At 41.9% G+C, this 11,777-nt stretch overlaps 2 protein-coding genes across 3 annotated transcripts; both read right to left on the reverse strand.

Moving 5' to 3' along the window:
• Positions 1 to 220: 220 nt before the first annotated feature.
• On the reverse strand, positions 221 to 4,549 carry LOC142399293 (ciliogenesis-associated TTC17-interacting protein-like). 2 transcript variants are annotated; one of them, XM_075483880.1, is made up of 9 exons: positions 4,288 to 4,549; positions 3,918 to 4,103; positions 3,375 to 3,430; positions 3,148 to 3,234; positions 2,827 to 2,994; positions 2,608 to 2,732; positions 923 to 999; positions 755 to 822; positions 221 to 595 (listed from the first exon to the last, which is right to left on the reverse strand). In XM_075483880.1, exons 1-9 carry the CDS (start codon positions 4,391 to 4,393, stop codon positions 425 to 427), a joined length of 1,044 nt encoding a protein of 347 aa, XP_075339995.1. In that variant the 5' UTR covers positions 4,394 to 4,549; the 3' UTR covers positions 221 to 424. The 2 variants fall into 2 exon arrangements, with proteins under 2 accessions (XP_075339995.1, XP_075339996.1); XM_075483881.1 differs by having other exon boundaries at positions 3,918 to 4,192; positions 4,288 to 4,375.
• A 221-nt stretch (positions 4,550 to 4,770) lies between these two features.
• LOC142399291 (caspase-3-like) lies at positions 4,771 to 8,761 on the reverse strand. Its single transcript, XM_075483879.1, has 6 exons — positions 8,556 to 8,761; positions 8,137 to 8,471; positions 8,005 to 8,033; positions 7,660 to 7,765; positions 7,020 to 7,569; positions 4,771 to 5,658 (listed from the first exon to the last, which is right to left on the reverse strand). Exons 2-6 carry the CDS (start codon positions 8,462 to 8,464, stop codon positions 5,511 to 5,513), a joined length of 1,161 nt encoding a protein of 386 aa, XP_075339994.1. The 5' UTR covers positions 8,465 to 8,471; positions 8,556 to 8,761; the 3' UTR covers positions 4,771 to 5,510.
• Positions 8,762 to 11,777: the final 3,016 nt, after the last annotated feature.

An 11,777-nucleotide genomic window follows, 5' to 3' on the forward strand; every position in this document is an offset into this window, starting at 1 on the left:
CTTGCTGTGGATGAGTCCAGTCTAAATGACGCGTCAACACCTCAAGTATTTCAACAGCTCAGATACAGCCCCGCGTTGTTTGACGGTGCATCACATTTTCTTTGTTATTGTGTGATTTTATTTTGAAGAAACGCTTAGCTTTTTCCGGATACAGCTAGGAAACTCCAAAATGTTTTGCCCAGACATGACTGTGAGCACACTGAAATGAGCCAAACTTGGACAATTTTAGAAACAAACCCCTTTATTCCTTAAGTTTTATTTATTTTTTATTTTTTTAAAGTTCACAAAGTCATTCAAAGATTTGAATGTTGCTCTTCCCCTCCCTCCATGTCTCCTTTGTTGTGTCTACTTGTAAGAATTACAATTGAGCATCAAGTTATAAAATTTGAGTATTTAGGCATTGGAGATGTGCCTTATGGTGCTCTCAAGGTTGTTCTGGAGGACGGCAGGATGCAAAAGGGAGGAAATATTCTTTGGCAAACTGTAGGACATCGTCTGGCTTCCTCAGCAGCAAGAACTGCAAGAAGTCAGACATGAGGGCCCGAATCTCTGGGTGCTGCCTCAGGTACGAAGCGTGGTCCGCCTTCAGCTCCTCCTGCCACAGTGAGACATAAGCGCGCATTCACAATCTATTCTTCTCAGTGTAAGATAAAACAATTTGTAGTAAACATTATTACTTAGGTGCACTTTGTCTAATTATATAAAATTACAATAATAAGCCGATGTGTTTTCACATGAGAACATAATCAGATACCTTTCTGTCCAGGAAGTTAGAGCACATCTGCATGTCCTCTTCCCAGACGAGCGGGATTTTTTCAAAACCTTATGTGTAACCACAAACAAGCAGACACACGCCGACCACATCAGTGAATCTTTCTTTGCTAGCGGAAGGCCTCTTTTCTGTGTGTGTGAGAATACTTACCTTTGTCTATACTCGATGGCAGCTGCAGAAGCTTCACGGTGATGGGCGATCCCACCTGCATCCTGCTTACCAAGTGCCTGAACAGAGAAAATGAAATGTTCAACAAATTCAAATCTCAAGCACTGCATTTTACTCAAAGTGATTTACAGAGCATCAGTGTGATGCACGCAGTCGTCACATCAAGTCAGTGTTACCGACATGGTCCTAAACTCACTAATATCATTAAACAGCTAACCTTACGCCTATAGAAGAAAACTTACAAGTTCTACTCAAATTCATTGTTATTCAGGCCGAAGTGGGGAGGAAATGTCACAACAGTATTAAATTATTAATCAAGAGTCAAGAGCCAATATTCTATCTAGTTTTACTTATTTCTTTCTTCCAGTTTCCTGATCCTCTGTGTATGATGCAGCTCTGAAAAATCATTTCAAACTCCCAAAGTTTTCATTTGTTATGTTGGGCAAAAATTAATGGTGAATTTTCAAACCCACTCTCATTAAACTGGACCTCGAATGGTTTGGTCCAACAGTTGTTTCGTTCATCAACAATCGAACAGTGACTCCTTTTCATTTAGCTTCATGCAGCCTTACACGTACTATGTACGCACACTTTAGTGCTGTATCTGAGACCCATGAGGATGGTAAGTGGGCTGAAAAACGCACCCCGTCAGGGTCTGTCCACTTGTTACATGTTCCATTAAACGCAGGATTACGCTGGGTGCTTGGTGAGCCACATATGCAATTCAATGTTTGCTGAACAGGATCCACAAACTTCTGTCCCATTTATCACACAGTGGTCAGAGCCCTTACTTTCTGTGAGATCTCACCCACATAACAGAACAGAACGTACAAAAAAAGAAAAAAGAGTTCATAAATTTGTTTTTGGTTTTTGCTTTCAAAGTACGCTTGATGCACATTACCAGGAATAGAAACGACTTTACAGGTTGTTTATGACCCAATGAAGATTAAAAAAAGACTTGAGTCACAAGCTGTGTCTGGTCTGAGCTGGCAAACAACAAACTCATGTGAATGACGGCAATCTTCCTAGATATGATGTAATATGCCTGTAATTCCCAGAGATGGAAGAGAGAATTCCCCTTTCCTCTTGTTCATATCCTCCACAGTTTGATAGGTTATTTTCAGTTAGGGCAACAATCTCGACTGAATTACAGCCACCAGTAATGCTGCCTGTAGTGCCACCCTCTGGCGACATTATGCGCTTCACAGCAGACAACAGAAATGTGTCTGATTCACGTTTATTTTGGAGATTTTTTTCAACAGATCTTCTCCGATGTGCTTTGCTGGTGAATGGAAACCTAACTAGTGAAAGGCCTCTTGTGCTTCAATCAAAAGTGGGAAAACTGAAACCTTGAATGATGAAAAAAATGGAAGAAATCATGGAAAAGTAACTGACAGTCTACATGGAGCCAAAAGCACAGAATGGCTTCCATCAAAGCGCACTGAAATGGTAATCGTAAAACTCCACGATTGCAGAGCCCCTCACTTGTTACCACTGGCAAGATTTTATATTTCAATCTATTACCACAGTACAGTTGCCGTAGTTGGTGGTGTAATCTTTCAAGGGTGCTGCCGAACACCAAACATATTACAATACAGTAGTGCACAATCTACAGAGGCGACCAGTGATATCAGAAGATTCTGTAAAGCTGTAATCATAGAGCTTACCCATCATCCAGGAAGTAGCACTGCCAAGTAGAGGGGCTGCTCTCCACAGAGTGAACGATCCTCTGCACCCCAAATACCTCCAGGACCTCACCGCCAACCTCCAGCTGCTTCAGACCCAGCTCACTCTGACATCAGACCAAAAGAACATTTAAAAAAAACGTACTATTCAGATATGTCAGTGACAGACCAAGCAAGGCCTACACAGCGGTAATCACTCACAAAAGTGGTGTGGATGATGCGCATGTGTTGATCGAAGGAGACAAAGGCCATGTGCTCTGGGACCTCTTTCCTCAGAGCGATCAGGCGCATCAGCAGCAGGCAGGAACCCTCAGTGACCAGCCCTCTCAGGACAGACACGGGAAACGATGCACTCTCCGTTGTCACCTCCTGTACACACATTCACATGCAAAAAATAAGTGCGGCCTACAGTAAAAATTCTCGGAAAAGTATTAAAATAGCGAGCTTATGACGAGAAAAGTGTAACAAGGTAATAGTATATAGTTCTGTTAGTGTGACGGGAGCTACACTGTCGTCTCCTACCTCTCCCACAGTGGTAACTTTATCGATCAGCATCTGCCCATCACGCTGCACCATGTGGCACTTCTTTTCCACACTGTGGCCCGCAAGCTGAAGGCATGTTTTAAGGAGAGGAGGGCCACATTAAAACATAGAAATGTTGGGTAAGTATGGAAGGCAGGTACGTTTTTTCATTTACTGCAAATGCTGACTGAGGTGAGTTTAATTGTGGGGAGGTTAGAATAACTGACCTTGACATTCTCATAGTAGTCTTCCTCAAGCACCTCCAGGTCAACGGTTAAGTAGGCTTACAGTGTCAAAAAATGGCAGAACAGAGAAGAGACATAAAGGTGGACACACTAACGCGTCTGTAAATGGAAAACAGTGGAGACCATCTGGTCTTCGGGGCTTAAGTATGGAAGTTTTTCTGTGCCATCAGTTTGAATACGAATTTCTAATATTGAATTTTTACAGCATCAAAATCAGACTTTGAATTTGAAAAACCAAGTGTAAAAAAAAAAAACTTCTAAAAACAAAAATCAGAGTAAAAAAATTCAACATCTAAAAATTCAGTGGAAAAAAAATCAACTTCAAAAAATTCAGTAGAAAAAGAACCAGACTCAGCATCCGGGTAAACAGGAAGAAGTAATCCATCCCTTTAGAAATTGATTTTTTTTTACACTGTTGGTTTTTCAAATTCAAAGTCTGATTTTGATGCTGTAAAAATTCAATATTAGAAATTCGTATTCAAACTGATGGCACAGAAAAACTTCCAGACTTCTGCCTGTCCTTACCGGTCACTGTTGTCCCACAGGGGGAGCCATCATGGGCTCCGTGGCTTTGAGCGTGCAGCAGCACGCACGGCTGCTGGAGCCGACGGGCAAACTCCACCGCCACATTGAACCTCCCCAGGTCTCTGCCGTCCTCCGACACCGTCACCAGAGACTCTGGAAACACACACCTCTGCAGCTCCGAAGGCTCTGGTTGAACACATTGGACACTTACAGCCATTTCAAACGCTTTCTTTTTCTTCTCAGGTTGCAGCTCTCATGAACGTGTCCCCTCGCCACTTTGTTTTCAAGTGAAGCAATTAAAGAAGAGATATTAGCAAATACTGCGAAACACGCGCGGTTCAGCTTCCACTCTGTGGGACATTAAACTCACCAATATTGGAAATGTATGTGACGGCTTTATCGGAGGCTCTCAACTCCTCGCCATGTTTGGGTCCTTCAGCCACCGAGATGGCGCCGCCAGAGGGGTCCTCGTCCATTACTGAGGCTGTCTTTACTTACCACTAGTTTTCCCGCGACTGAAAGAAGGCACTGAAACGCGACAGACCTTTATTTGGACGGGTAATTTATTCCTGACAGCCTTGTGTTGCACTGCTCTCGCCACCATCATTTTCTCTTATGGGTAGGAAGACAAACGAATCCTTGTTGGCATGGCAACGACGCTCAAGAAGCCACATCCAGAGGTAAATCCCCAAACCTCAGGCTGAAGTAAAACCGCCAGGACAGAAAGGAAGATAACGTCATTATTATTACCCCCACCACTTTAAATTACACAACAATATGAGACGGAATGTAATGTTGTAGGTGAAAAAAGACTCAAGCGACTATTGAATTTCTTACCAAACAGTTTTATTTAGAAAATGTGAGTTCCAACAGTGAGAAAAGTTTGAACTATTCTAAGATGGAACACAGAAGGGTAAACATGTAGTTTACGTGGTAAAAAATTGCAATAGTTAGCATAGAAAAAATAGAATAGAAAAAGTACACAGCTGAAGAAAACAAAGTCAGTTCATGTTTTTCCTGAGTCACAAAACTGCAATGCTATTGTTTTCAAATGATTACTATTCATTTTACTGTATATGAGTCTGCAGCAGCATAGATGCTTTTGCATCTTATGCATTATAAAAGCCCTAATTGGTAGCCACTCTTTACAGGTGGGGCGGACTATAAATGCCCCAGTTTCCTCCTCTTTGCGCTACTTGCCAACATGTTACTTCCGGTACACAGACAATATTATATTGCTTTGTGTGGTTCCTCCATACGCTCGCCATCCAATAAGTCTATTAAAGACATTACATGTGTTTGACTAATAATGCAGACGTCGTGCATAGTGAATGGAAATGAATCAAAGTCACAGTTCTGTATTTGTTCAAGCTATGGCTTCAGAGCTTCAGACATGTACATGAAATCCGACACCCACCTGTTCTGGTGGCACTTTTAACTTCTCCAACATTCTCTTATACAGTATATTGATCCGAATATAAAGTAATATTTAAGAAAAAAAAGATTTAAAGAAAGCACTCTCCAGAGTTATACATCCTTATTCAGGAGTCATCGAAGTCTGGACTGGTTGCTGAAGTTGTGGTGATTTTAGTCTCACTCATCATGTGGCCACAGTACAAGTTTCTTCCTTAGGGTGTGCTTCACTTCAGGCATCTGTTTGGCTACACCAGGCAGTCTGCAGGCCTCTTTCTCACTTACGTCATTGTTCACGTAGCAGAGAATGGAGCCGATGTCCTCACCCCTAAAAGGATTTTTACATTGAACATAAACGCACAGTATCACTGTCAATGAGCATATCAGGATGAAATAAAGTGATCATATAATCAGATCTACACATCTCATTACCGGAAAATATGGGTGATTTGTTGATTCTTCTGAATATCTATTTAACAGACCTGTACAAACCGATTTTTTTCCAACTATTTTGTATTTGCAAAATATAAACAGATTCAGAATTTAAAGGGATAGTTCGTCTCTTTTGACATGAAGCTGTATGACATCCCATATTATCAATATTATTTATGAACATTTTCTTACCCCCTGCTGCGTCCTGTGAGCCGAGTTCCAGCCTCGTTTTGGCGTTGACGAAGTAAGTCCGGCTATTTGGCTGGGGCTAAAAAAATAAAGCGTCTTGCTTCTCAAAACAATATGAGTTCAAAAGAGTAAAGTGACTCAAAAGTCAGACATCACATCGCTTGGCGCTATTTTTGCCTCCCTTGATATCAATGCGTCCAATGTAAACTGTGCAGACCGAAGAGCAGACCGGGCAGCAAACACCGTAACAGGTGCAGCTATCGCTAGGTGGCTGGACGCATTGATATCAAGGGAGGCAAAAATAGCGCCAAGCGATGTGAGGTCTGACTTTTTCCTGCACAACGATTTTGTGATGCCAATGTATTACTCTTTTGAACGCATATTGTTTTGAGAAGCAAGACGCTTTATTTTTTTTAGCCCCAGCCAACTAGCTGGACTACCTTCGTCAACACCAAAACGAGGATATATATAACAATAATACGGAAAAGTACCGTCTTTTTGTAAGGTTCTCCAATCAGCAGATTAATTGGTGAAGGTGTCAGCATTGGGTATAAAAGGAGCATCCACTAAAGGTTTGGTCTTTTTTCGGAGCAAAGACGGGTGGAGGCTCACTACTCCATAGTCCACCAGAGAATTACAATCATTTCAACAAAAAATCTCGATGCAGAATTAAAAAAACCTTTTGTCTTTCAACATTGCAGGGCATGATATTTTGACAAAAAAGATCGCTCTAATCAGCATAGCTACATTACACAAGGAGGAAGCTGTATTTAAAGTCCGCGCAGAAACGCGTTCTTGGAACGTGAGCTCATCCCAGATGGACAGAATGACAGTGGACACACGTTTCTACGATCAGATTAGTCTACAATTTAGCAGCTTTTAGGAAAAATCATTACCATAAAATCCTTCCTTTGGACTTGTGTCTGTTAAATAAAGGCTGATATAAATTCATTAATTGTAAATGAAAAATGTCATCAAAAAACTGTTCTGGAAATCAGATTTCTGAAATATTATGGATGGCTCAGATTTTTCAGAGATTTGAAGACAAACTTGTTTGAGTTATTTTACCTGGGGCAATGCTCCTTCAGCTGCTGACACACAGATTGGATAAACCAGCTCCCATTGGTTGCGTGTCTAAATGACACACAATCTTCAACTGTGGCATAGGCAACCAGAACATCTGCTTCCACAGGGATGGATAATGGACCACCATCATCTGTCTGTAGATCTGTCAACAACACCCCTGGCTGTATCTCACGTCCTCGGCAGGCCTGAATCAGGAACACTTTGGGCTTGCCGGTAAGGGCCGACTGTATAGTCCCTTTGAAAGTTCTTGTGATTTGTTTAATATTGAGAGGCTCCTTGTCAATCCCCAACACAGCATCCTTTTTGCCATGACTCAGAATGCAGCAGATGAAGGCGTCACCGTGCTTATTAAGAACCGTCTGAGGAGCAGTGAAAGTGCTGCCGGACCACTCCTGAATGCTCGGCACCTGCAGCTCTGTGAGGCCACTCAGAGAAGCAAAGTCAGTCAGGGTCTGTTCCATCTGGTCCTTGGTTTGGTCCTTACACATCAGCACTCTGAACCCCAGCCAGCCGAACACCTCTGCCAGGCTTTCTGTAGAGAATTGCATTAAAAAGGGGAGAGGATTTAGCTTAAACCAGCAACGAACACGATTAATGTGTTGAAAGAGTGTCTGAAACATACGAGCGTCTTTCTCCGTTCCATTTCTCGGTGTATTGTCCATAAAATTCTCGTTGTTTATGATCAAACAGAGGCCAACTGGCTGGCTTTTCAGTTCATAGGGTTCGCCCTATGAACAGAGGAAACAATTTGACACTTGCAGTTCACCAAAGAGCAAAACTAAGGGTCTCAGTAATCTTGATTTTATCAGGTATTACAGTATAACAAAGATTAAGTTCTCTGTGTTACTACAAGCTAATAAGTATGGCATGACTTTGAGAGAGTTTTAACGCCATATTATGTGTAGCAAACAAATCCAAACGAAACAAGCTGACTGCAGCAATGTGCACTTTCAGTATGAGAACTCACCTTCCTCCTGTTGTCCTCCAACAGATCGCCTGAGAGAAAGTGAAAAAAACACCAAAACTCTCAACAACTATGCTTAATGCGAAACAGACTTAAAAGCAGTGTTATAGTGTGACATGATGTGTGTTAAACTACCACTGAGAGGTGAAGAGGCTTGCACAGGCAGAGGTAAAACGCTGGTATCATTCAGCTGTAGGCCAGGGAAGGTTGCTTTTATGCTCTCATCCGTTTGCAGGAGATTCAGGAAGCTTTGACAGTAGTCTTCTCCTTTGTTTATGATCTTATCCACAAGCTCAATAACGTGTCCCTCATCATTCTCTTGGTGGATGCTTTTAAGATTGTTGTACTCACGTTGCGTTATTAACTTTTTCTCGTAAACTTTGTTGAGTATAAACATCCGGTCCGTAGCTAAAGTCTCTTGAATGGCTGTTTTATTGCGCGTCACTGTGTCTTTGGCCGCCATGCTGAGGCTGCGTAAGAAGAGAAAAAGACATAACGATGAGCATTACTCAGTTATACATAACTTAGTGACAGTCCTCCGTTCAAATACCTACTCTTCCTGCTTCTTCCTGCTTCTTTTCTGCGCGCGGGGAAGCGGTCTGCTTCAAACAGAAACCACGTTGGTCTGAAGGCGCTGACCCACACCAACTGAACAAGCTTATCTTGTTATCCTTATGCTCAGGTACTTTCAACCCGTTTTCAAGGTTCGCGTGGTTCATTCAGCCACCTTGGCTTCTGTGTCAGACAATGGACGTGTGTGAGATTCGTTCGCCACCTAGTGGAGGTGTCGCGAATATCGGCAAGCAGGGGCGTAGCACCAAATTTGGGGCCCCAGGAACAACCACTACCATGCATATTTGAACCAACATCGACCCTATGTTAGGCTTTTGGGACACTTGTATAGGCTAATAGTTATTATGAAAATAAATACATTTAAGACAAATATGGCTTCTATTTCACAATTATGTGGAAGCCAACAAAATGAGAGATTATTTGTTAATTATTTGACTTCGGCTGCTATCAGGGCCGTAGCCAGGATTTAGGAATAGGTGAGGTCTATGATGCGCGCGCATATCGCGCGCCGAAATTTTTACAATATATATATATATATATTTTTTAAATTATATAGTTTTTAATATATAGCAGTGTTGCACATTGAGGTAGCAAAATAAACCATTATAATGTAACTAGAACCTATAGCTAAAAATAACCTGATTATTTCCCAATGCAAGCATACAAATGTTTGGTACAAGCAAAGGCCATTTGGCCAGGCATAGAGTAAGGCTAACTAACCAATATAAAAAATAGAGTTAAAAATAGATGGATAGATGCATATTGTAGGCTATAGTTGTTGCTAAACAACCTATAAAGATTTATGGGCTATATTGAATTCATTACTAAATTAGATGTGAAAAATTGTCTCCAGCCTACATAAATGTGCATTGCTATAACAAGGTGCTGTCTTCTTTATTCATGAACCATACATGACATCGATATAACAATCATATCATTCTAAAGAGCTTGAGCTGAGCTTTCCGTCAGTATATAGCAATCGCCGCTGCACTGCAGAGTGGCCGAGGAAATCGTTCGTCAAATTCGTCTAATTTTTCTATTACTGATTACTGGTATGCAGCTACTATGTTGACGGTACTTTTCTCACCGACTACGGAGCGCACACACGTGTTATATACACCGTTGGAAAGGGCAGAAACAGACCTTTCAAATGGTACCACGCAGTCACACATTCACGAAAGTGATGTCAACACAAACGTCAATTGAAACGTGTATGCGAAAACCGAGATTAAATAAATAAATAAATAAAAAATCCCTGAAAATTACCGAGGTCCAGACCTCACTTTCCTCATAGCTGGCTACGGCCATGGCTGGTATCACAGTGGTATGCAACGGAATGTGAATGGGATAATCAGTTACTGTAGGCTGTAATTTTGACATTTGGGCTCACCTTTCTTGGGAAAGAAATCAGTAAGCAGTTGCTTTCCTTCATTTTGTCTCTCTTGCCTTTCTTTTCTTTTCTGAAAGCCTGATTTTTTTTTTGGATGACATCTTTACTGTGCCGGCTGCTGCGTTTAATGCCTAATAATGAAGTGAGTGAAATTTATGGCGCATGTACAATCAAAAGTCCGCCAGAGCGCGGACTAAACCAATGCGCACTGATAATGGGGGTGTCTGATACAGATTATAGCCTATTTGCAGGCTGGGATATACATTTCAACAGATGTATTTCCAGAGAACATTGGATTTTTATAAATTACCAACATATATTGATATTATTTAAAAGATGATTTTTTGAAAACGAAAGAAGAAGAAAATTTCCCTTAGGGCCCCCCCTGTAGGCTGGACCCTGTGAATCAGTCTGACTTTTCCCCCCTGTTCGACGCCGCTGTCGGCAAGTACCCGCAAGTACCCAGTACCCCTGATAGGCCGTAAGGTGAACCTCGAAAACTCCTTCAGAACACCAGGCTTGTTCCACGCTCTCCGAACCAAACAAGCTTCAGCTCATAAAAAGATTGAGTTATGTTGAGGTTTAAAAAAAAGTTTCGCCGCTCAGAACACAGTACTTTTTTAATTCGCAACGTTTAAAGGAATAACTAGTGCCTGGCAAGGCGTATGTACATATTCGGCAGGCGTAATAACAGTTTGGCTCACGAGAGGTGCCACGGTTGAGACGTCATCAGAATGGACGAATCGGATAGCTGGTATGTCAGCTGAGCTGGTAAACAGAAACAGCACCTCAGTAGCAGCGCGATCATCCAGCAGTACCGAAGAAGACGAAATTTCGACCGAAAGATTTGTTACATGCACATATCTTCTGTTAAGCATGAGGAAACACAGAATTTCACCTGCACAGGGTGGAATGGAAGAAATTAGAAGGAACAAATAAAGAAGCACTTGCTGAGTTCTTATACGATGCGTGGCCACATGCTGATCTTACAGCAGTGGGAAGAAACCTCAGCTTGTACATAGCACATCAACACCAATGTCACTGTGTGACTGTACTGGAAGGTGTGCAGTCTGTTCATGCTGTGGAAGACCTGCAGTGTGACCACGAAGAATGTGACACAAGGGTGTTTTTGCATGCACAACATACTGCACAGGAACATAAGACTGTCATTATTAAGAGCCCTGACACTGATGTAGCAGTCATTGCTGTGAGTCTGCAGTAAGAATTGCCATGCAGCTTGTACTTTTTCACAGGGACGGGCAACAGAACACGCATAATGGACATTACCAAGGTGTCATCAGCTCTCGGAGCCAGTGTGTGTTCAGCCTTGATTGGGATCCATACATTCACTGGGTGTGACACCACAAGGCAAAAAGAAGACATTTTCTGTGGCATGCGAGAAAGATGTCTACCTGAAGGCTTTCAGAAATCTGGGGACTGAATTTAACTTGGACCACTCTACATTTGCATTATTTTGCAAATATGTATGCCATTTGTACGATCAGCCAACCGCAGACAACATCAATGAGGCTAGGTACAAAGCTTTCTGTATGGCATCATCAGCCTTGCCAGAATTATCTATCCCCCCAACAAGTGATGCCCTCCACCAGCACTGCGAAAGGGTAAATTATCAGGCTAAAATAATGAGGTCATGTGTAAAGTAAAAGATTGGCGCTCCATCTCCCACTGGACATGGTTGGCATCTGGAAGATGGAAATCTTCAAGTGACATGGATGACAAGAAATCCAGCACTGACAGTGAGGAATAGTGTGTTCCATTTGTATCATTCCTTTTATTATGGTTATGTATATAT

The sequence above is a fragment of the Odontesthes bonariensis genome, chromosome 14 (genome assembly GCF_027942865.1).
Source record: "Odontesthes bonariensis isolate fOdoBon6 chromosome 14, fOdoBon6.hap1, whole genome shotgun sequence".
In the NCBI taxonomy this organism is placed as follows: Eukaryota; Metazoa; Chordata; class Actinopteri; order Atheriniformes; family Atherinopsidae; genus Odontesthes; species Odontesthes bonariensis.